The following is a 24,791-nucleotide window of genomic DNA, read 5'->3' as shown; positions in this document are numbered from 1 at the left end:
GTCGGCAGTGGGTTGCCAGGAGTTTCGGCCACCACGTAAATTTCTTTGGATTGATTAACCAAATTAGGAGCACATCGTTCCTATTTTATTTTTATTTATTTATTTATTTATTTTAAAGATTTTGTTTATTTATTTGACAGACAGAGATCACAAGTAGGCAGAGAGGCAGGCAGAGAGAGAGGAAGGGAAGCAGGCTCCCCGCTGAGCAGAGAGCCCGATGCGGGGCTCTATCCCAGGACCCTGGGATCATGACCTGAGCCTAAGGCAGAGGCTTTAACCCACTGAGCCACCCAGGCGCCCCCATCGTTCCTATTTTAAAAATTGAGCGGTGGAAAGGAAAGAGGGGAAAAAATGTCTTTGCTAACTTCTGTCCAAGGACAAACAGCTGGTTTTGTCACCGTTTTGATGACATCAGGCATCCTCCACTTTAAGTCTGTTTCTTCTCTATGTTTTATTTTGTTTTATGTTATATTTTCTGTGGCAATATATGAATATCTCAGTTTGGGACCATTTGTTTGTTCCCCCCCTTTATATCAAGAATTCTTACCAATTTGTATTCCTTATTAAGACTGTCTTGGAGCGATGTGTCTCCTGACATTTTTGTGGATGACTAATGCAGTATAATTTGATCTCATCAGTTATTTGATTTTAGCAAATGGCTAAAAAACTTACCCGTGGTTCCATCTACCACTGAAAAAGGAGCAGATGGTATAACAGAAAACTTAATAAAAATTCACTTCTGCCAAAGGCAGAATATTTTAATTCCTGCAGAAAGTCAAATATTATCACCAGTTGTCTCTGAAGAGTGTTGTCTTCCTGTAGGGAAATTCTGGAAGTAAACAAGCCCCCCCCACCCCTGCCCCCACCCCGCATAATAAATGTACGAATGGTGACAAAGAGCACCGGTCATCTCTGCTCTTATGTGACTGTTTTTAAGGGAGTTTTTCAGTTCTGTAGTAATCACTTGTCAACACCCTTGACATTGCTTTCATATTCATATGAAAGAAACATCCTTGAATTTTTCCAAAGAAGAAATATTTGATTGCAGTCTATGTCCACATGATTTGGTATTGTCAAAAAATACAAATTTTGCTAACATTAGATACAGGACAACAAAAACAGAACAAACCCTAATGGTAGGGTGTTGGAATATTGTTCCAGAAAAACATTCAAAGAACAAATAAGTTTTTGTCAAAATAATACATGTAGTTGATTTAGTCGGTAAAATCAATCTGTCGTGCCGCCTGTGACAGCAAATTGGGAACCATGTCATTGACCTTGTCACTGCCCATACAGCACTTCTCAGCTCATGTTCAGTATGCATGTAAAGCATTTCATGCGCAGCCTAACCTGTCACATGTTAAAACCAGGACCTGAAGTACAAAATAAAAAGTTAATCTGGCTTAAAATGTTAATTTAAGTTACTATAATAAAGTGCTTTTTTTAATTTAAGAAATACCCATTTTTTTCAACTGAGTTGTCCAACACGTTGTAATCTGTTTTTTTCCCCCCTCAGTTTTTTTTTTTTTTTTTTTTAAAGATTTTGTTTATTTATTTGACAGACAGAGATCACAAGTAGGCAGAGAGGCAGGCAGAGAGAGAGGAAGGGAAGCAGGCTCCCTGCTGAGCAGAGAGCCCGATGCGGGGCTCGATCCCAGGACTCTGGGATCATGACCTGAGCCAAAGGCAGAGGCTTTAACCCACTGAGCCACCCAGGCGCCCCTTGTTTTTTTTTTTTTTTTTTTTTAACGATTTTATGTATTCATTTGAGTGAGTGAGAGAGAGCGTGCACTACATGGGCAAGCGAGCAGGGGGAGGGGCAGAGGGAGAGGGACAAGCAGACTCTGCGCTGAGTGCGAGCCATACCTGGGGCTCAGTCTCACCACCTGGAGATCGTGTCCTGAGCCGAAATCGAGGGTTACACGCCCCCTTATAATCTCAATTTTTGCAGCTCTTCCAAAACTCTGTGTGTATCATATTTGATAGTGAAGTTTCACTTCCCTTAGGGGATTTCTTGCATTTAGATTGTTATAGGAAATGGGCATCTTCATCTTGTTTGATGATTTAGTCTTGTAAAGGAAGTGACTGTATTCACAGGACTTGCAGGGCCGACAGACCCTCTGGTTCCTGTTCCAGAGCGTCCTTTTTTCAACATCAGGTACCTGCGCGGTAACAAAAGAACCTATTAAACGCTTCTTCCGCAGCCACCCCTGTGGAAACCAGCATGTATTTTAAGAGAAATTAATTTGAGCCAAATAAAGGTCGGAAAGGTCTTGTTTTTCCTTTCGGGGTAAAGTCATCAGAATTACCTTCCATTCCTGTTTGCGGTGAACCTTCGGCTTGCCTTGGGCGGGCGGGGCCCCTCCTCTCTGAGAGCCTGTTAACCTGCCTTTTCTCCACCCTGCAGCCCCACCTGCACAAGATCGTGAACAGCTCCATGGAGCTTGCACAGACTGCCAAAGAGCCCTACAACTACTTCCTGCTGCTTCGGGCCCTCTTCCGCTCCATTGGGGGAGGCAGCCATGACCTCCTGTATCAGGAATTTTTGCCTCTCCTCCCAAACCTCCTGCAAGGTCAGAGCGGTGCCTTGGGTTGCCTTTTAATCTTGGGTGCGCGTAGGAGTTTGGCTGCCTGTGTTTGTGGGGTTCATTCTCTGCACCCAGTGAGGGTCACGGTGAGGGGGTGGATGTGCATGTCACCTGCCAGCGGGGATGTGTGTGTGTCCACCCATCCCTGTGCCCCACTCTCTTGAAAGGCGATGGGACTTTGAAGGGAGCCCTCCTGCTCAGGGATGGACCTTCCTCTCCCTGCTCAGAGTGGTACAGAGTTGGAAGGTTTTCATCACACTGGTCTGGCTTTGTATTTTTGTAGCATTTGGTAAGCAGGCCTGGAAAATGGTTTCTGGGGCTGCTTCGTAATAATACCAGGGCTCCTGAGATTGAAAGAGAATCTGAGTAAGACAGGGAAAAAGCAATTATAAAGCTGACTTACAAGTTTATATTTTTCTTTTGTTGCACATTTGCATAAGCGGAACCCTCTAATTGCACGTAGGCAGGAATGCTTTCAAGATAGGGAGCTAAAAAGGGGCTCCTTGAAGAGAAGCCATTTACAACATATGGTACTTAGGAGGCAGTGGGAAATGGTTGACCGTGTTGCCTGTAACATGGCCAGAAGTCCACTGTCCATAATCCAGCTGCACTCGCCGTATTTAAGCCCGTCTCCTGTCCTTCCCCAGCCTGAGCCCTCTGCTCTGAGTCTGACTTCCTCTTCCTGCACTCCCTACCTCGATGTGTTCAAGTGGGTCCCCTTCTGGGGACCTGGTCTTTCCCTCTCCTCTTCCTCCTTCTCCTCCGGACTCTGAATCCGGTGCTGCTGCTGTGTGATGCCTTCACCAGCGCCTCTTTTCTCTGGGCTCTCTCCATCCTTTCTGCCTTGTCTTTGAGCACGTGGGGCACGTGCTGATCGGACATGTTTCAGTTAGGAAGGAGCTCAGGGGACCCTCATGAAGCGTGGAGAATTGACGTTGTGAAAAGGAAGATCCTCTCTATTGATAGGAAACAAGTGGATTTTTTTTTTTTTAAAGATTTTATTTATTTGACAGAGATCACAAGTAGGCAGAGAGGCAGGCAGAGAGAGGAAGGGAAGCAGACTCCCTGCTGAGCAGAGAGCCCGATGTGGGGCTCGATCCCAGGACCCTGCGATCATGACCTGAGCCAAAGGCAGAGGCTTAACCCACTGAGCTACCCAGGCTCCCCAAAAGTGGATTTTTTTTTTAAAGAAAATGTTTATTTTATAGCAATAGACCTCAGCTGTTGTCGGTTGAAAGCCTGGTAACAGATGTAAGGTTGTAAACCTCAGGCTTGAGGGGAATGGGTCTTACTGGTCTGTATCTTTGGATTGGGCTTGTTAAAAACATAACATCATTCTTACTTATTTATTTTTTGAGGGGTGGGAGGGGCAGAGGGAGAGAGTCCCAAGCCGGCTCCACACTGACCACGGAGCCCAGCGTGGGGCTCTATCTCATGACCCTGAGCCGAAATCAAGAGTCAGACGCTCAACCAACTGAGCCACCCAGACGCCCCAACATAACACAGTTTTAATTTAATTTTTTTTTTGAAGATTTTATTTATTTGACAGAGATCACAGGGAGGCAGAGAAAGAGGGAGGGAAGCAGGCTCCCTGCTGACCAGAGAGCCTGACTCGGGGCTCGATTCCAGGATCCTGAGATCATGACCTGAGCAGAAGGCAGAGGCTTAACCCACTGAGTCACCCAGGAGGCCCCATAACACGTTCCTAAAAGATTTACGTATAATGTTAACCATTTCATGAAGATTGACGTTAAATAACTATAAGTTAAATTATAATGTATAATTGCACGCAGCCTGCTGTTATTACCGTGAACGTGGCCGACAGAAGGGGTCACGGTTATGGGATGGATTTAGCTAACGTGTAGATCATGGGAACAGGAGATGCTGTCCTCCTGTCGTCACGTTCGTGGTGATAGGGAAAGGCAAGGCAGAACCGTTACTTTGCACAGTCAGCTGCGGCGGGTCTGGGCGTAACTTTGCTCTTGGTCATCCTCCAACCCTGTGTTTAGGGCTGAACATGCTGCAGAGCGGCCTGCACAAGCAGCACATGAAGGACCTCTTCGTGGAGCTGTGTCTCACGGTGCCCGTGCGGCTGAGCTCGCTCTTGCCCTACCTGCCCATGCTCATGGACCCCTTGGTGTCCGCCCTCAATGGGTCGCAGACGTTGGTCAGCCAAGGCCTGAGGACCCTGGAGCTGTGTGTGGACAACCTGCAGCCCGATTTCCTCTACGACCACATCCAGCCGGTGCGCGCGGAGCTCATGCAGGTAGGCCCGAGGTCTCGCCGGGGCCAGCATGGGGCAGGGCCGGACGGTGGGTGCTCGCGTGTCTGGTTTCTACTGGGAATTTTAGGCTGGTTTAGGTGGTTTCCAGAAGTGACGGGCCTGCACTGTGCCCCATGTTGGGCGCTCTTTGCAAGAAGGAGTGCTGTCGCTTTCAACTTCATGAGTCTTCCGGCTTAGGAGGAGATGTGCAGAAATTCCCTGCATTTCGGGCGGACGCTCGTTTGTAGTATTTCCCTCTTTCGGAGGGCTTTCCCAGGTGGCACGTCCTTGTTCAGTGGATGAGCTGTGAAGGCGGGTGTTAACATTGCCTCTGTGCTGCCAGTCCTTTACCCACAGAAGATCTTGAGATACCACAGTAAAGAGAAGCAGACTCCTGTGGAAAGCACAGGTGTCCACTTTGGGGTCAAGGGAAATGAAGCAGATAATCAAGGAGATTGTTTTGTTGTTGTTGTTGTTTTGTTTTTAAAGATTTTATTTATTTGACAGAGACAGCAAGAGAGGGAACACAAGCGGGGGAGTGGGAGAGGGAGAAGCAGGCTTCCCGCTGAGCAGGGAGGCCGATGCGGGCTCAATCCCAGGACCCTGGGATCAGGACCTGAGATGAAGGCAGATGTTTAACTGACTTGAGCCACCCAGGCGCCCCAAGGAGATTGTTTTGAAAACATTTTATATTTTCTCTTCGTGAGAGTTTGTATAATAAATATCAGGTTTCTCCTCCATGTTTCGCGGTTGTATTGATTCATAATATAGTTGGTAATTGTTAGAGGCTTAGGCTGCCTGTTACTTACTCATCTACCCCTTTGGTAGAGAGTATTTGGACCCAGGCAGGGGTCAGAATGCCAGCTTTGTATGATGGAGACACCCTAACGCCTAAAAGACAGGAGTCCAGATTGGACACGTCAGTGTGCACTTGAGGCAGGGTTGGGAGACTTACCCACCAGTCCTGAAATGCACACCCTGGGCTCTATCTAGGTGGGAGGGAATGGTCCTGGAGGGTCAGGTCAGGGCCTCAAGTCCACTCTCTCAGCTGTCGTATGGAGAACTTGAGAATTTGAGAGCATTCCTTGAGAACAGCACTGTTGGTTCTGGAAGGCAGACTCTGGGTCTGACCCAGGTGTGGTTGAGCACCATGCGGGAGGCAGACAGCCCTAAGGAGAGACCAGGGCGAGGCTACTTCCTGCTTTTAGAGATGCAGTAAACTTCCCCTCCCCCCCTCCATCCCGGACAAGGGTCATCTCTCTCTGGTCCCATCAACCAGCATTCATTCCCAATGCCACCCCTTCCTGGGGAGTAAAACAGAATCTCCCTGTCCTGAGGATATGTGAGGAGTGGTTGGGCTGGGTCCGGGAGTGGAGATAGGGATGATTAGCATCTCTCAACAGGTGTTCATTCAAGACAAGCCTTTTCGGACCTTTGGGGATGTAAAAGAATTGAAATTTTGCTTTAAAGAAAAGTTCCAAGATTTTATGTTGGCTATTGCTAGGTACTAGTATCTGGCATTGTTCTGGAAGATGACTTAAGAAAATTGACTTAATTAGACAGACATAGTAATTTTTAGGACTTAAGATAGTTCAGGTAAAAGAATGTGAGAACAGCAACAAGTTCTTTGAAACTGTTGAGTACATGTGGTCCTTACACTAATTTTAAGTATGAGGTACATGTCCTTGCTATGTGTTCCCGTAACGCGGGTCCTGTCACATGACCCACGTTTCCCCTCTTCACCATCCTTTCTTTCTTTTTTTTTTTTTTTTAAGATTTTATTTATTTATTTGACAGACAGAGATCACAAGTAGGCAGAGAGGCAGGCAGAGAGAGAGAGAGGAGGAAGCAGGCTCCCTGCCTAGCAGAGAGCCTGATGCGGGGCTCGATCCCAGGACCCTGGGATCATGACCTGAGCCGAAGGCAGAGGCTTTAACCCACTGAGCCAGGCGCCCCTTCACCATCCTTTCTAATGTGAGGTTTTAAATGTGTAAGATAGGTTAGCTGTCCTATTTTTAGGAATTTATCACATTCATACATTATCAAGCTTAAAAAAGGGACTAAAAACCTGAGAACTCATCATCAGACCCCAGGACAAGAACTTCACCAGTAATTAGCATTTCCCTCCATGCTTCTCATCCCCACATTTTGCTTATGCTTAAACTATATGGGGCTTAGTTTCCTTGCTCCCGAGCTCTCTGACGCTTATCACACTCTACCATTTGTATTTCAGGGGCATAGAAGGACATTTATGTTTATGTGTGCATTTTCTTTAAAGGCAAAATGTTCCTGAAAGGATACATAAGACTACTAACAGTGGTTTCTCCCAAGAAGGGGAAGTGCATGTTTAGGGGATAGAGATGGGAGGGAGAATTTTTGCCATATAGTCTTTCATAACTTTCGGATTTTATTTATGAACCACGAGAATGCATGACCTTGGGAAGATTTTAACGGAAGTGTGTTGGGTTGTAGGCTTTATGGCGCACCCTGCGTAATCCTGCCGATAGCATTTCTCACGTGGCCTACCGTGTACTTGGCAAATTTGGTGGCAGTAACAGGAAAATGTTGAAGGAATCTCAGAAGCTGCACTATGTTGTGACTGAGGTTCAAGGCCCAAGCATCACAGTGGAGTTTTCTGATTGTAAAGCATCTCTTCAGCTCCCGATGGAGAAGGTAAATTTGGAACTGTCGGAAGTTTTGAGGAACTTCTTAAAGTTACTATGCGTTTCATTTTAAGAACGCTGATTTCTGTTTGAAAATATATGAATAAAACATGTACTTTCTTGGGAGGGGATATCTATCTTTTTTTTTCTTTAAAATTTTATTTATTTATTTTAAAATTTTATTTATTTGACAGAGATCACAAGTAGGCAGAGAGGCAGGCAGAGAGAAAGGGGGAAGCAGGCTCCCTGCTGAGCAGAGAGCCCGATGCGGGGCTTGATCCCAGAACCCTGGGATCATGACGTGAGCCAAAGGCAGAGGCTTTAACCCACTGAGCCACCCAGGCGCCCCAAGATTTTATTTTTAAGTAATCTGTATTCGTGGGGCTCGAACTCACAACCCTGAGATCAAGAGTCGAATGCTCTATCAACTCAGCCAGCCAGGTGCCACTTGGGAGGGAATTTCTAACTCAAAGTATATAATGTATTTGCGGACCAGCTTGGTTGGCAAGGGGCCTTCCATAACCCCAGGAGGCCGGTGGAGGTGTGCTGCATGAGAATTTTGGACGCTTGAGCATTTTTGTCTTTCCTGATAGAGCAAGAAGTGATGTTACCCCAGCCCACCCTACCCTTGAACTTCATCTGTTCCGATGCCTGGCAAGCTTTACTTCAAGTGTCATTTAGAACCCAAGTTATTCTAAACTTGTCACTCCTGAGCACCTGCGTCTCTCCCATTCTCTACCCAGACCTGGCACCTGCTGTCTGTCCTGGCTCCTGAGCCCTCTGCAGACGGCTCTGCACTCGCTCTCCATCTGCCATTTACGACTTCTGTTTCACTGGGTAAAAAGTGGACAAACTATGTCCCCAGCATCTTGACAGAGTGTCCCACTCTACTACTTTCACTTTATTGGAAGCTGTTTCCCCCTCACTGACTGAGTCCTTTGACAAGTGCATATTGTTCCACTTGATTCTGATCTATATTGCAAAGGTCAGCTCTCCCCCTTATCACAGAGCCAACCTTCTTCCACCTGTCTTACAGCTTTTGTTACCGTTATCGAGCCATTACACACCGGGTATTTTTTTTAAAGGGTGTTAGAGTAGCCTTTTGTGTGCACCTTTGTGACTCAACTGTTTGTAAGCTGGGGGCCAGCCGGGATTCCTGAGCTCCTTGCAGATCTGGTCTTAAACCAGCATTCTGTGGCCTGGAGAGACTCGAAGCTCTCCCTCTGTCCTGTCACGTCGTAGCATAGAGCTCGGCCTGTTCACCTGTCTCTGGACAAAGTTTACCCACGTGGTGGGTTCTGTGATTTTTTAAATTTATTTCCTTATTTATTTTTTAAAAGATTTATTTATTTGACAGAGACAGAGACAGCGAGAGAGGGAATACAAGCAGGGGGAGTGGGAGAGGGAGAAGCAGGCTTCTGCTGAGTAGAGAGCCTGATGCGGGGCTCCATCCCAGGACCCTGGGATCATGACCTGAGCCGAAGGCAGAGATTTTAACCCACTGAGCCACCCAGGCACCCCACCCAGGCACTGCACCACCCAGGGGCTCCCCCCGCTTTTTTCTTTAAACAAGACTTTCGTAACATCTGGGAGGAATGATCTCCATCATGGATAAATGTCCCCCTAGAGTTATTTTCCATCATCCCCTCAGTCATCCTGTCCCCACGCTTCCTGAAGCCCATGCGTTGTCCCTAGCCCTCCCCCTGCCTCTCCCACAGCCCCATCCCATTGATGGGGGTCCTCTCCAGACCTCAGGGGGAGGTGCAACCCCGGTTTCTCACCCAAGCCTTTCTCAAAAATACCTGCCAGAAAAACACTAGTTTTCTTCTAAGAGACTACAGTGAAAAATCCGTCTTTACGTTGAAAGTCGCTGTAGTGAACTTTCTGTGTCAGGAGCCCCTTTCCCCATTTTAGGGAATTTCCTTAATACAGGGTTCTGTTTGCTTCAGCCCTGTCAGTGGCAAGGTGGGTATTAGTAGTGAAAACTAAGGTACCTGACAAGAGCCAGAAAATGTCTTTAGAAGTGGTTTTCCCCAAAAGAAGAAACCACGTTTTGAAGATAGGCTTCCCAGTCCTCCTGCACGCCCACACGGACTTCAGGTGTGCGAGGGGCTGGTTTGCCGGCAGCCGGCGGCGGCCGAGGGCACGCAGCACCCTGCTACGGCTGGAGGGGCTGCGGAGGCAAAGGGAAGAAGCAGCTTGCCACGCTGAGTGCCAGTAAATCCCCATTAAGATAATCCTGCTTTTGGCACACTTCACAATCCTTTGTTCTTTTGGCAGGTAATTGGCTCAACCTTAGCCCTTTCTGAAATGATCCCCGCAACCGGGGGGGGGGGGGGTGACTCAGCGGGGAGCTGTGGCCATACTCCGTGTGGCCATGTGGGAGTCTCTAGGGCAGGGCTGCTGTCCCTGTTAGCCCCGCTCTGCTTCCTCACACACAGTCTGGGTAAATCTTGCCTCTGTCACACAGACCAGTTTTTTGGTTGATAGGTATGTAATTGTCATGACGGGTGACTGGTCTCTTACTATTAAAGGCGTCATAGGATTTTGTGTGTGATTTTTGCCTCCCCCCCCCCCCCAAACCCTAACTGAATAGGATAAAATGTGTGTGTGGCCCCAGTGGGTTTTCTGAAAAAGTAAAACCCTCTTATCTTCTAAAGAGAGAATTGAGTGACCATGTAATTTCTGCATCAGCTGCAGCTTCGGTGTTTCTTTGCTGTTATAGGCCATCGAAACCGCTCTGGACTGCCTGAAGAGTGCCAACACTGAGCCCTACTACCGGAGGCAGGCGTGGGAGGTGATCAAGTGCTTCCTGGTGGCCATGATGAGTCTGGAGGACAACAAACACGCCCTCTACCAGCTTCTCGCACACCCTAAGTATGTTGGGAATGTGGTTCCCGGAATCGGTGCCTCTTAGGACGTAGGGGTGCAGAAGACCTCCCAGATTTCCTCGTGCTAAGTGCATGCTCTTGCGAGTCAGGAAGTCCCCATGGTACCTGCCTAGCGGTGCTTTCCTGGGCTTTTAGAGGAAATGAAGAGAAGGGACCCGCTGCTGGAGAATTAGAGTTAGTCATCGTGTCCCTGATGGTTGCCTCTCCCTGAGGTTGTCAGCTTCAGGAGGCAAGGGCCCTGCCCTTTTCTCTCCTGTAGCTTGCTGGTGTATCCGTAGTGCCTGGCACGTGGCGGGTGTTCAGTGGGTCTTTGGCTCTTCTGGTCCACCGTGATCCTTTCATTCCCCAAACATTTGTCTTGTGATACTTGTATTTTGCTCTTACCATTTAGGGCTGTGACCATAGGTGATGGTCTTGTGTGATCGTGTGTGTTTGTTTTCTTGCTGTGTTCCCCACATTTTCTTGCTGTGTCCCCCATACACATTTCACAAATGTGGAAATGTGTATTTTCACATTTCTCACGGCATCAATGGTGGGTGGTACGTGTGCCATCAGTGAGCTCTTTGACCTCGTCTGATTCTGTTCCCGTGGGGTGATTTTTCAGCACATAACGCACGAATAGCTGCCATTAATAGCTTTTTCTCATTTCTGTTTCCTCATTGATGGGGGTTTACTTCTTCGAATTTGGTTTAGTTAGTCATAAAAGATCAAAGTAAGACATCACCTTACTTTAAAAACTGTAAAATTCCTGAATCTGCTGCCGTGTCATAAAATGGGTCTGATTCATCCCCTGTGCTCGTATGAGCTAGGACATCCTGGATGTCTCCAGAACCATCGTGATGAAATTCATCACGTAAGTCCTGATGGTGGAATCATCAGCTCAGGACTTCAGTGTTGTGAGGACGGACTGGATTTTTATCTTTCAGCTTTACAGAAAAGACCATACCCAATGTCATCATATCTCATCGTTACAAAGCACAAGACACTCCAGCTCGGAAGACGTTTGAGCAGGCCCTGACCGGGGCGTTCATGTCAGCTGTCATTAAAGATCTCCGGCCCAGCGCCCTGCCCTTTGTCGCCAGCTTGATCCGCCACTACACGATGGTGGCCGTTGCCCAGCAGTGCGGTGAGTGGGGCGGAGGAAGTGCTTATGGGACTCCTTGCGGTGCTTCAGAAACGCAATCAGGATGTTGTGGTGTTCAGAGGAGTGATTTGGCTCGTTGGTTTTTGGCCTTTGTTTTCTGATTTCCCGCTTACTGCACGATAATTGCTATTTCGGTGGTGGTTCCAACAGTAACTTGAAAACCATGACCAAGTGTCTCTGTACAGTACACCCAGTGGAAGATTTTCACCCTTTGTTGTTCACGGAAACGGGTGGAATCCTGTGGACACTGCATATGAGACACTGCATATGGTCTCCCTCATTTCTGGTCTTCCCTCCCTCCCTGTGTTGCTTTCTAAGGCCCAGCCTCCCTCCCCGCCCTTCGGCCTGGTCCTCCCTGCGGTGCTCCTCGCTGCTGTTCCTGACCTCTGCTTTGGGGTCCTCAGGCTCCAGATGGGGAGGGACCACTTTTTATTCATCTCCTTGTTTCTTTTTCTAATCCATCGCAGACGAGTGTTCTTGCAAAAGATGGTAAAAGTGTCCGGACACTGCCCGTTGCTATAGAAGTTTTAAAAGTTTCTGGACACTCACTCCCGGGTTTTTTTTTTTTTTTAAGATTTTATTTATTTATTTATTATTTATTTTGGCAGACAGAGATCACAAGTAGGCAGAGGGGCAGGTAGAGAGAGAGAGTAAGAAGCAGGCTCTCCATGGAACAGAGAGCCCGATGTGGGACTCGATCCCAGGACCCTGGGATCATGACCTGAGCCGAAGGCAGAGGCTTTAACCCACTGAGCCACCCAGGCGCCCCTCACTCCCGGTTTTGTAGCTCCCCCAACCAGCGCTGGTCAGTGGACACACTCGAGCAACGCTGCAGCCGTTTGTGTCCCTGAGGCCCCCCATCCTCCAGATGGACAAAGCCGCTTTCTCTGAACGCTGCAGAACACTGAGAACATTCCCCCTTGTAGTTCTTCTTGCCCCGAATAGTCATCGATCTTAGATCGTTTCTCAGTGTCTGTTAACATCTTTCCAGCAGGCTTGTAAGCTTCTTGATAACAAACTCCCATCTTGCCAGGTACCTGCAAGGCTTTAATTAATAGCAGATTGTTCTCTCTGAGCTGGGCATCATAGCCGGGTTGCTTTTTAATTATTATTTGTATATCAGGAATGTCCAGAGTGTAGCCCATACTCATTTCTGTGCAGTGCCCCTTGGCCTGTTTAATGATTTTTTTGTTTGTTTGTTTTAAGGAAAAGATACATGGTTCTCATTATCATAGAGGAAATCTGAAAAAGCCTACTTTATAATAGGAAACATTCAGAAAAATAACCTTAGGCCACTTAGTTTACAAGTAGTTGCAGTTTAACGGAAGTTGGCTGAAAGTACCGGTGCTGGCTTTTGTTGAGCTCCTAAGCTCAAGCTAAAAAATGAGATAGTTTTGGGGCGCCTGGCCTGCTCGGTTGGTGCAGCATGCAACTCTTGATCTTGGGTTGTGAGTTCGAGCCTTGTGTTGGGTGTAGAGATTACTAAAACTTAAACTTAAGAAAAACTTCTTAATGAGGTGGTTTTGCTGTTTGGGGGCACCTGGGTGGCTCAGTAGGTTAAGCCTCTGCCTTTCACTCAGGTCATGATCTCAGGGTCCTGGGATTGAGCCCCACATCGGGCTCTCTGCTCAGCAGGGGGCCTGCTTCCTCCTCTCTCTCTGCCTGCCTCTCTGCCTACTTGTGATCTCTCTCTCTGTCAAATAAATAAATAAAATCTATTTAAAGGATAAGAACACGCATGTGAATAATTAGCTCTTCTTTGTCCCATTCCCGCTGCCTCTCCTCCAGGTCCTTTCCTGCTACCTTGCTACCAGGTGGGCAGCCAGCCCAGCACAGCCATGTTTCACAGCGAAGAAAATGGGTCAAAAGGAATGGATCCATTGGTCCTTATTGATGCAATCGCTATTTGTATGGCATATGAGGAAAAGGAGCTTTGCAAGATTGGGGAGGTGGCCCTCGCTGTGATATTTGATGTTGCAAGTATCATCCTGGGCTCAAAGGAGAGGGTAAGGAAGGGCTGAGAAGTAGTTGGGCTTGTTGGTGCCTGTGGGTAGTCCTTCTAGAAACTCGTTCCATGGGGGGTAACGGCACGGTGTCTCTGTGTGTTTCTCCCCAGGCGTGCCAGCTGCCCCTGTTCTCGTACATCGTGGAGCGCTTGTGCGCATGTTGCTATGAGCAGGCCTGGTATGCGAAGCTGGGGGGTGTGGTGTCCATTAAGTTTCTCATGGAGCGGCTGCCTCTCACTTGGGTTCTCCAGAACCAGCAGACATTCCTCAAGGCACTTCTCTTTGTCATGATGGACTTGACTGGAGAGGTAGGTGATGGGTGGCCCCAGACCTATCCAAGCGGTTCCAGAAGCTGATTTGCCAAGAGCATGGTTAGCATGAAGCCCTTCTGCCAGCATGCTCTCCTAGAGGCTTAGGTTTCATTACCGCTTCTTTCATACGAAGACAGATCAGGACCCCTGTAGGCTTTCCCTGGTTACCTGAATATCTTCGTCAATAAAGATCCGTCCCAGACCGGAGCATGTAACACGGTGCCTCTGTAGAGGGAAGTCGTCCTCCTCGCTCTTGCCATAGGGCTAAATAGTGCATGTGCTGCAGGAGTTTCTCTGGAAGTTGCATTTCCGTGAAGCTGTGCGCAGGTGTAACGCACATAGTACGTTGTGGGCGTTTCCAGCTTCTCCATTTGGGAAATGCAGGAGTTTGTCTATGTCGCCCTTTTCTGTCCGGAGTGACGTACAGCAGGCTGAAGTGCCGTAGCCGCTGAAGTACCATGTGCAGGTTACGAGGCCGTCTTGGTGAACCAGCGGGGGTGGGGGTGGATCCTCAGCGACAGTCCCTTTCATTCCGAGTCCCTGGCCCGCAGGTTTCCAACGGGGCCGTCGCCATGGCAAAGACCACCCTGGAGCAGCTTCTGATGAGGTGCGCGACACCGTTGAAGGACGAGGAGCGAGCCGAAGAGATCGTGGCCGCCCAGGAGAAGTCCTTTCACCACGTGACCCACGACTTGGTTCGAGAAGTCACCTCTCCCAATTCCACTGTGCGAAAGCAGGCCATGCACTCACTGCAGGTCTTGGCCCAGGTCACTGGAAAGAGTGTCACTGTGATCATGGAGCCCCACAAAGAGGTGAGATTTCTGTCCCCGGAACAAGGATAATTGGAGCAGAGCTTCTGAGACCTCTTTTTCCCTCACATCTGACTTGAAGAGGATACGTAATCTGTAATTTCGTGTCCGCTTCACCAGGTGCTACTGTATGTGCTCTCTTTGACCTCGAGGACACAGAAAGCAGTGCGCTGATGTTGACGGCTGTATCCGTAGTCGTCAGCATCCAGAGAACAGAAGGCTGGTTTCCTGGGTCTCTAGCAAAATCCGGTCGCTCTTTTCTTTTTTAAGAGCCGTTACCGGGGGGGGGGGGGGGGGGAGCCTGGGTGGCTCAGTGGGTTAAGCTTCTGCCTTCGGCTCAGGTCATGATCTCGGGGTCCTGGGATCGAGCCTACATTGGGCTCTCTGCTCAGCCGGGAGCCTGCTTCCTCCTCTCTCTGTCTGCCTCTCTGCCTACTTGTGCTATCTCTCTCTCTGTCAAATAAATAAAAATAAAAATCTTTAAAGAGCAGTTACTCGGGAGACTTAGGAGTTCAGTGTACCTGACACATAACTATCCACCGGCCAGTTTTAGCTCATGGAACGTACCTTCCCTTCCCCAACTAAAGGGCATCCTAACCTTTCATGTCACAGCTTTCAGACTGATAGTCGCTTTAGAATATGGTGATGAGCAGAATTTGCTCTTCAAGGGACAGCTGGTTAGTGGTGCTTCCCCCTTGCCACCCCAGGTCCTCCAGGATATGGTCCCGCCGAAGAAGCATTTGCTCAGACACCAGCCTGCCAATGCGCAGATCGGCCTGATGGAGGGGAACACGTTCTGCACCACACTGCAGCCCAGGCTCTTCACAATGGACCTCAACGTGGTGGAGCATAAGGTGTTCTACACAGAGGTAGGGGGGTGGTGGTGCGGCGTGGTGTGGATGGTGATGACGTGTGTCTGGTAACCTGTCTCTGTGCGCGAAGACTGATCAGGCAGCACTCAGAGAAGGCATGGGTGGTGACCCCAGGGGACCGGCCCTAACCTGGCACAGCGCCCTGCGCAGGTACGTGACAGGAGGTAGGCCTGCTGACGGGAGCGGTCCCACCCAACGCGGCTGTGTTCTGAGGCCTTCTCCAGGGCACCTCGCTCTGCAGAGCCTTAAGGACGTAATCTAGAGGAAGACGGACTCTCGCTTTGACCACTCTCATCGGCTGGTGCCCAGAGTAAGACGGGCTCAGAGCGAGCGCCAGGGCATTGAATGTATTCGTCCCCTGAGACTGTGCCGTGTGCTGTTGAGAACTTAATTCACATGAGGGCTATCATTCAGCTCTGACAGCTCTCTGTGAACTGTAGATTCCGATTATTCTCGTTTGGGGCAGTGGCAGATGGCATTCTGCAAGTGTTTCTCTCTCTGAACGTTCTAGTATGGGGAGGTATTAGAAACAAATCGAACTATAGGTACGGTCAAGTTCTAGCTGTTAATTCATAGAATACAGTAATGATCTGGTGATCAATCCCAATGTGAGATTTTTTTTTAAGACCCGAATTTTTTTAAGACCTAAGGCATTGTCAGGGTAGACGGAGGCAAAAGTCATAAGGAAGCAACTTCTTTCTGATCCACACTAAGTTTGAATTTCCAGTTATGAAAAGTTTACCTCTTGAGTTTTTAAGTCCTGTGTATTTACTTGGACATGGAATCTATGATCGCATGGTCTAGCTTTGATCTTTTATACCGTGTTGCATCCCTCGTGAGGGAGTCATAGTTCATGTGACCTGACAGAGGTCCTAGGAGAGCCACCAGAGAATGGGGGGAAGTTTCCCTTTGCTTGTTCCAGAGGCAGACGTATTTTAACCTATGTGAAAAATTGCTCCCTAAGCTTAAGACCAGAACCTGGCGGTGTTGAGCAATCAATCCCAGGGGATGTAACTGGTTTCCCAAGTGTTGATCAGAGCACCAGCTGTATCAGAACACGTGAGGGTCTTTTTAAAAAACAAAGACTCTCCTGAGTTCTCAGGTCAGACCTACAGATGGACTGACTGCAAGCTTCCCAGCTGATTCTGGTGCATGCCTGCTCTGTCTGGATAGAGCTGCTGACACAGGTGTCTGTCTGCACATGTGTGCATACACACATGTGTTGATACAGGAGGAGAGTTTTAGTGATGGAGTGGAGTAAGGTGGTGACTGGAAGTACTTTTGGTATATATCCTTTTTTGCTGTTTGAAATCTTTTACTAGGTAGGAATCTTTAAGGGAAAAAAGGTAACAGTAAAGTTTGTACTATTTCCCCAGGATGTATGTAAAAAGGGAAAACAGTAGCAGAACAACACACATGATATTCCGTGTTTTAGATCTATCAGTATATACTGGGGTATCATAAAATGTCCAGAAAGACAGCCACAGGAATCTCTGAGTTATGATATTCTCCCTGACTTTCAGCGTTTTTCTTTGTACTTTCCTGTACTTTGTGGGGGGAGAAAAAAAAAGTGTTAAGCACTCCAGGATTGAATCACAGCACACGTTTGTCGGGCACCAGCCCACGGCTCTGGAAAGCAGCTCTGAATACAGAGGGAGACGTACCTGCCATCATGTTTGCAGTTCAGGTGATCCCCGGGGTTGGGAAACCATGTTACAGTATCAGAGTGGGGGAGAAAATGTCTAAGAATTTATTTCACTAACGAGGCTGACAGTTTGCTTGAGAGGGAAGCTCTGTCACGTTCGATATTAAATTCCCCAGGGTCTGAGTTTAGTTTGTCAGTTAATTGTGTTGCATGTAAGATTGCTGTGTTCTGTTATTTTCAAGGTTACTGTGTCTTCACAGAAAGAGCTGGCTAAATTAAGTCGTTTTATCTTTCACAGCTGTTAAATCTGTGTGAGGCTGAAGACTCAGCCTTGACAAAGCTGCCCTGTTACAAAAGCCTTCCGTCACTCGTTCCTTTGCGAATTGCGGCATTAAGTAAGTTCATGTGAATTAAGTCTGAAACAAGTCATGGGTACGAAGGTCAAGGAGGCAGTGGCCTTTAGGGGGGTTTTATTTTTTATGTTCTTTCTAAGTGGGACAGTTACATTTGTTTCTTAAACGACATGATGAGGTGTCAACGGGTTGTATAGATAGTTAGGATTTAAACAGTTGTTTACTCTTACAAACTATGTATTTTACTTTATGGTGATTAACTCAGTGCTATAGTTCACTGGTGAATCCAACACTGTAGTCGAAGAGCATAGTCCTAGTGTTCGTATATTGCCAGTTCACCCAATCGGAGGACACGGGAAGATGCGCTACAACCTTCAAAGGCTTTTCAGTAGTTCCATGGCATTTGAGAATCCTGCTCTCTTTAGGTTTTCATGACCAGCGTCAGCTGCATTGTTGAATTTTTACTGACTTGAATTCTTCTCATTTAGAAGCACCATTCCCCCCACTATTTTTTTGTTTGTTTGTTTGCTGAATAAATATGCGGTAAAGTTTTTTTAGTTGACTTGGTCTTTTGCCTTGTTGATTTCTATACTCTATGTGAAATTTCAGAATTCTCCTTGAGTTAGAGGTTGACAAATTGAGAGGCAGACCATAATACCTGTGCTCAGGCGCAGGGCTGGGGTGTGGACGACAGCAGGGGGTGGGGGGAGCCTCTCTGCAGTCAAGTTTGGCAGCTTCGTTCTTTGGTGGGGATTCCTTTCTTCGGCACCTCTCATGCAGTCCTGTTGGCTAACAGGGGCATTGCTCTAGAGGATTGAGGGGTGTCGCCTTTTCCAAGAGCATTTGTGTTTTCAAAGCCTTGAACTCCCTACGATGGGAGGAGGCTGCCTGATGAGACACGGATAGTGGAAGAGAAGTCAGGCTGTGTGTGTGTGTGTTCCCTCCCTCAGCGCTAGAGTTCAAGGCCAGCCTTCTCTGTCACTTCATTGTGCATCTGCCCGCAGCTCAGCCATCCTCTCACCCTGTGTGGGGATGTCTTGGGGAAGGGGTGTCAGTGGGTGCCCCCTTTTTTCTCCCTCCAGCCCTTTTTATATCTGGACGGGGTTGTATGTGTCACAGCCTTTCTGACAGGCTGTTGACTTGCCTCTTAGATAACACTGAACACGTGTTCTTTGGTCTTTCTCATGGCCAGACACTTGGCAAGTGCTTCAGTGATTCAAACTTGGTGTTGGTTGGGAAGAGCCTTTAGATGAGGACATTGTTCATATATGGTTTTCTGGTTAATAATGAAATTGTATTGATCTCTCTTCCTAAAGATGCGCTTGCTGCCTGCAATTACCTTCCTCAGTCCAGGGAGAAAATCATCGCTGCACTCTTCAAGGCCCTGAATTCCACAAACAGTGAGCTGCAGGAGGCCGGAGAAGCCTGCATGAGAAAGGTGAGCGAGTGGCGTGTGAGTGCAAATGCGTGTGTGTTCTGTCACCGGGCTTCTTCCCGATCATGTACACCTGGTTTGTACGCCTGGAAGTCTGCCTCGCGTGAATACACACGGGAGTCCAGTAATGTCTCTGCTTGTTTCCTAGTCACACTTGATTAAAATATTCAACAGTAATGACGAGTCTCTGTTTCATGATAAGTTTTTGGAATGTACGTGGTTAATATTCCACAAATTGGCTGCTGGAGCCAAATGAGTTTATTCTGTTATAAAGTGTATTCTCTTGGCTATTTTCCTTTGTAACTTTTCTTTTTTTAAATAGTTTCTGGAAGGTGCTACCATAGAAGTAGATCAAATTCATACGCACATGCGGCCTTTGTTGATGATGTTGGGGGATTATCGAAGCTTGACGCTGAATGTCGTGAATCGTCTCACTTCCGTCACCAGGCTCTTCCCAAACTCCTTCAATGATAAATTTTGTGATCAGATGATGGTAAGCCAAATGCATTTAAACGTAGTTAGTAATCAACCTGATATTTTAACTTATTTTTTTTAGGTAAGTAATAGATACGTGTGTATATATACGTGGCTTAGATACATGTGTGTATATATACGTGGTTTAAAATTTAGGAAGTGTGAAAGGAGTACTGTGAAAGCCTCCTCCCGTCCCTGTCCTCCAGCTGCCCACCTCTCCTGCCCGGGGACAGCCAGTGGTAACGGTTTCCTGAATGTCGGTCTAGAGATGTTTTGTATTTGTAGTAGGACATACATATATTCTTTTTTGTTTCCCTCAAAAGGAAGCACCATATACACAAGAGTTCTTACTTTTTCTATTTGCCACTCATCATTTCAGATCAGAACAGAAGTGCTTCTTTCTGTCTCGTGGCCGCGTACTATTTCAGTGCGTGGACATGCCAGGGTTCATGGCACCGTTCCCCCACTGACGGCGTCTAGATTATGCCCAGCCTTTTGCTATTATAGACAGTGATGTAGTAAAAAAAACGTACAGGAACTTTAGAAGTCTTTAGGGTTTTTAAAATTACCACGTAATTATGCAAATAAAATACTTGACAGTGTTTAAATTTGAAGCATAAGCAGATGAAGGAGATTGAACTATTAACTGTCTTATGCATTCAGTTTTGCTTCTGGTAAGTAGAAGTTTGTAAATAACTGAGGATTTCATGCTACATGACTGCAGACGTGCATGTACTTTTCATGCTTATGTTTCTCAAGTGGCCTTTGGCCATTTAGACGTCTCGGGGGAAGAAAGGCTTCTGTCTCGGTAGCTGTGGTGCATGTAGTGTGTGCGGAGTGCAGCTCCCTGGCTGCGCGAGGACCACACGGCTTTGTACCTCACATAGGGTTTCTTCATACCTGCAGACGCCCGAGAAAGGAACAGTGACCAAAACACCTTGACTGGGAGTTGGTAGTATTGTGGTTGGCCCTTAGAATTGTAGCTGACGTCCCGTTAGGGTGTTACCGGGAAGCAGTATACCATGGAATTAAGTTTTCCGAACTGGAAGCCTCCTTCCTCTTTAGCTTCCAAATGTGTGTAACCCACACGCCCTTCCAGTGTCCGCGCACACACACCCTCGCAGGCGTGGGCACGGTCCCTTCCCGACGCCAGCACGTTGGATCCGTGCCGCATCTGCCGTCACGTTGCAGCTTTCGGTGCCTGTGGCGTGTGACCCTTGCGTGCCTTCCAGGTGGCCCAGCGTTGCTGTTGGCATCTCTGCCCTCCCCGCTGCCATTTCTTGCTGCCTCTGCCTGCCTGCCGGAGGCGACGTGTTTGTGGCTAGTTCAGTGGCAAACCGCCGGGCTCACCCTTCATGTCTGCCGTGAGCCAGGACCTCGTTCAGTGCACGTCGTTTCCCCAGCGGTTGAGAGCGGCCTGAAGAGACCGCTGTCCCACCTCGCAGTCTGCGGTTGCTGACGTAGGCCGGGGGCTGTGTGTCTGGATTGTTGCGGGGACTTTCCCCCTTTCCTGGCAGGAGAGCTGTTTTCAGAAGGGTTAGGATTTCTCTGAAAGCAGATAGCGTTGACGTACTTGGATAAAAAAGGACTGAGTTGCTTTGCCGTTTGTCCGGCCATTTTCCTCCGGCCCCCACCTTGCCCAGGTCCAGCCTGGGTCTGTGCCGACGGCACGTTTGCAGCGGGGTCTTCTGATGTGTCCTGTTCGCGCCGCGCTGGGGCGGGGGCAGCACAGCAGTCTTTGTTTTCCCGAGTATGATACGCTTTTGAGATTAACAGGTGAAGCCTTCAGCGCAATTTTAAGAACTGAGACACTCTGCTGCGTAGAATGGGCATTCATGAAAACAACCCCCAAAATTGCCTTTTGAAAAATTCAAACTTCTTGTTACTTGACCTTGAAGTCTCTCGTGTGGGGATGTGCTGTGGATAGCTCCCTGCTGAGCTAGAAGTGAATTTATGTACAATGAGTGTTATTTTTTTCCTTTGTGGCATCTGAAAGCAGAGTGCCTAGGTGAAGCCGCTGGCTGCTTCCTTCGCCTTTGGTTTTGTTCCTCTCTTATTTTTAGTAAAACAGCTGTTGTGGTAAGATAGACTTTCATGAACCTAGATCTTGGTGATTATTAATCTCTTTAAGTTTCTTTGGAAGCATGTATATTTTAGTGTCTCTCAATGGGTGTTCTTTGGAACAGTGGCCCCGTAAGTGTTTAGGTGGACTTAAGTCACCTGTCCCCAAGCCACCTTGACCACGGAATCCTTTTTAAAGCAACTAACTTCCTGTAGGGCTTCAGTGTGTGAAGAACAGGTTTTGGACAGTGTGGGACAGTGAAGATAGTTCTGTTATTTAGATAGTCTTGTGGTTTTACCTGTAGGCTCTGAGTGCTTATCTGCCAGGCTGTGCTGGACACCATGGCTGGAAGGCTGGCTGCCGCGTGCCTGGGCAGGCCAGAGTTGCTCTGGGCTCAGGGATCTCTCTTCTTGTACTCTTGCCATAGAATACAGGGTCTTACCACATAATGATTGTCCTGGTTCTGCACAGGAGGGAATTGCTTCCTGTTCACGCTCGTTTGTGCAACCTCTAACGAGATGGGATCCGTGCTTGCCCCATCCCCCAAACCCCTCCTTGTTCCCACTGCTCTTTCGCCACATACAGCGGCCAGGCCTGCCTATTGGTGGCTTCAGGGCCTTTGCATCTCCTTTTCTCTGCCAGGTGTGCTCTCCCCTTGTGCTTCTGGAATGTCTTCCTCAGCAGGGTCCTCCGTGACCTTGACCGCCTTCTCCAGCTGATTCCTATTCCTCTTCTACAACCCTTACCGTGACTGTGCCACAGCCGGCGCCCCGGGTATTTCACCTTGCTCTCCCCGCTAGAACCCGAGCTGGAACGAGGATAGGGATGATGTCTGCCTGTTCACTTCTCCACCCCGGGGAGCCCTAGCCTGGTGCCTGGCTCCTCAAGGCTCTGCATGAACAGGTGCAGCGCAAAGTAACGTGGTCATAGGAGCGCAGTGGTAAAATGCCGTATCGGAATGGCCAGCTTTCAGGACGTTTCCTGTTCCATCAGGGCAAATTCAGCCTTCTGCTCATAGAACATGATGCAAATGCCGGTTACTCCCTCCAGTTCAATGTTCGGGCTGTTTCAGATTTGAACACTGCCATCCTCACATGGAATACGGTGGAAGTTAGTGATTACATATGAATTTTCATCTAAGGACAGCATGGAATTGAACTGATCACGTGTGAGAGAAGAATGTCTAAGGATGTTGTTTTTTCCAACAGCAACATCTACGAAAGTGGATGGAGGTGGTGGTCCTCACCCACAAAGGGGGCCAGAGGAGCGACGGAAACGTGAGTGACTTGTTTGCTTCTGGGAAGGGCACCCGTGCCACTGCTGTTGACAATGTTAATATCGAAGCAGGGCTTTTAATTAAAATCCCGGTCAGAAGCCCAGTTTATGTGATTATAGTCATGTAAATTGTTGAACATCTTCTACTAGCAATTACATTTTGCCTTTGTTTTTCTTAATGATTGGAACATTCCTTTTTGTGTTTCTTTAAAATCTCTTTTTGTTTACGTTAATGCATTTTCGTTGATAAGAATTCTGGGATGCTTGTAATGTTAGTATTTTTAATTTTACTGGTTTTGCCGTAAAGTGTATAAAGTGTATTTTCTAGACTGTTCTTGGCAGCTGCTGTTTGCATGGGGTGCATTTCTCAGCCGTGGTTTCCCATTGCTTCCCATCATCACTGCCTCATGAAACTAAGTGTAGGTTTCAGGGCTTCAGACACTGAGAATGTAGCAAAGCATGACATAGATACTGACATGTATGTTGACAGGTCTGAATCCCCACCCCAACTGTTTGCCAAAAATCAAACGGCCAGTACTTGAAAACCCATTTTTATGGCTTTCAGGGAAAACTACTTTAGGTAAATTTTTTTATGTGTCTGATGTTGGTCATTTTAAGACTTCACTCTTAAAAATAATGGTTCTTGCTGTTTTGAATCTAATCTCTGTATGTTAATATTCATTTAAAATACTTTCCAAGTTGATGACTGTCCAATCGGTAGGATCGTGTTTTCCCTAAGGTCCTGTTACACCTGGTGAAATTGTACGGCAGTGTCCTAACGAGGGAACGCTATAGCTCCTCAGAGGCATAATCAACGTGGCTTTTTGTCTTCCTCTGCGCATTTGTCGGATGCTATGTTTCATCCCAACTTGGAATTTTTTTTTTCTTTGGCTTTATTATGCTTTGTTTTGGCCATTCTGTGTCAAGGTGTTTTGTTTATGTAAGTCTCAATTCCTGCTGCTTTTAAAAACAGCCAACTAAAGCAAAACTAAACCAGGATTTTACACTTTTTTTAGGAGTGTTATACCACCATCACCTCTTGGGAGGTTTGTTATTTATACACAAAGGGAAAAATCAGGAACTCTTCGTGGGGGAGAGCAGAGTGTATATTCAAAGCCTAAACTCTTGGGAGTAGGTACAGGTGCCTCTGTGCCTTTCCTCCCCATCTCTCATCCGCTAGGTATTTTTGCTCTAAATTTTATATTTGTTTTATAATCTGTTAATTTTCTGAAACACACAGTTCTAGAATAAACATCAAACAACCTCTAGGGGGCAAGTGAATGATTTCCATTAGATCAGAAAGATTCCATCAACTTTTACAGCACGTTACTCGGAGGGCTTCTTGGATGGAGCAGAGGCAGTGGGCAGGAGACGGAGCTGTGGGTACTGGAAAGTCTTCCAGCTCCTACAGAAACGTGTTGTGACCATCCTAGGAGTCCACTTCCTGACCGGCCTGGGAGCACCCAGCTCTGCGGGGGTGGCCTCGGGCCGTGGTGTTTGGGGTTCATGAGCAGCGTGCCCAGTTTCATTGCCTCCGCTCGAGGCCAAGCCGCCTTTCTGTCCTTGAGCTCTGATCGTTTTTTATGAATGTTGTTCAGGGTTGGGGTTGGATCTTAGATCGTAGTCTGTCCCCATTTGGTTGACTCCCCAAATAATATTACATGACTGGTGAACCTACAACTGAAGACATGTTAAGTAGTTGACTATTTATAATAAAACAAATCCGAGCTTTTCTGTGATGCTGTGTACCCTGAAGATCAGAGCTCCGCATGAGCACCGTTTTTAGGAAGGTTTGCTGCTTAGCGTTAAGCTCCCGGGGGAGAGCTCCCGACCCCTTGCCGTGCGGTGTCTGTGTGTGCGTACACAGCTTCCCAGAATAACCCAGCTCTCTGTGGGCGGCATCCTGGCCTGCGGGTTCCCCGGGGGTGGGGGCCTCACACGTGCCCCATTTCGGGGGCTAACCCACCTGGTACTCTCCTGACTTCCGCTGGAAAAGAGGA

General features: G+C 47.7%; 1 protein-coding gene across 1 annotated transcript in view; it reads left to right on the top strand.

The window, feature by feature from the left end:
* TRRAP (transformation/transcription domain associated protein) overlaps positions 1-24,791 on the top strand; it is a 115,239-nt gene that overhangs the window by 29,405 nt on the left and 61,043 nt on the right. The window contains exons 19-31 of the mRNA XM_080829791.1: positions 2,408-2,573; positions 4,598-4,854; positions 7,324-7,524; positions 10,240-10,391; positions 11,332-11,531; positions 13,338-13,555; positions 13,666-13,863; positions 14,418-14,678; positions 15,383-15,544; positions 17,491-17,587; positions 18,862-18,983; positions 19,303-19,473; positions 22,725-22,793. Coding sequence (XP_080685917.1) covers positions 2,408-2,573; positions 4,598-4,854; positions 7,324-7,524; positions 10,240-10,391; positions 11,332-11,531; positions 13,338-13,555; positions 13,666-13,863; positions 14,418-14,678; positions 15,383-15,544; positions 17,491-17,587; positions 18,862-18,983; positions 19,303-19,473; positions 22,725-22,793 — 2,274 coding nt within the window. The remainder of the gene's footprint in view (positions 1-2,407; positions 2,574-4,597; positions 4,855-7,323; positions 7,525-10,239; positions 10,392-11,331; positions 11,532-13,337; positions 13,556-13,665; positions 13,864-14,417; positions 14,679-15,382; positions 15,545-17,490; positions 17,588-18,861; positions 18,984-19,302; positions 19,474-22,724; positions 22,794-24,791) is intronic.

This window comes from Martes martes (assembly GCF_963455335.1).
Source record: "Martes martes genome assembly, chromosome: 18".
NCBI lineage: Eukaryota > Metazoa > Chordata > Mammalia > Carnivora > Mustelidae > Martes > Martes martes.
Note: the sequence above shows the minus strand (reverse complement) of the source record. Positions and strands in the feature narration are given on the sequence as shown.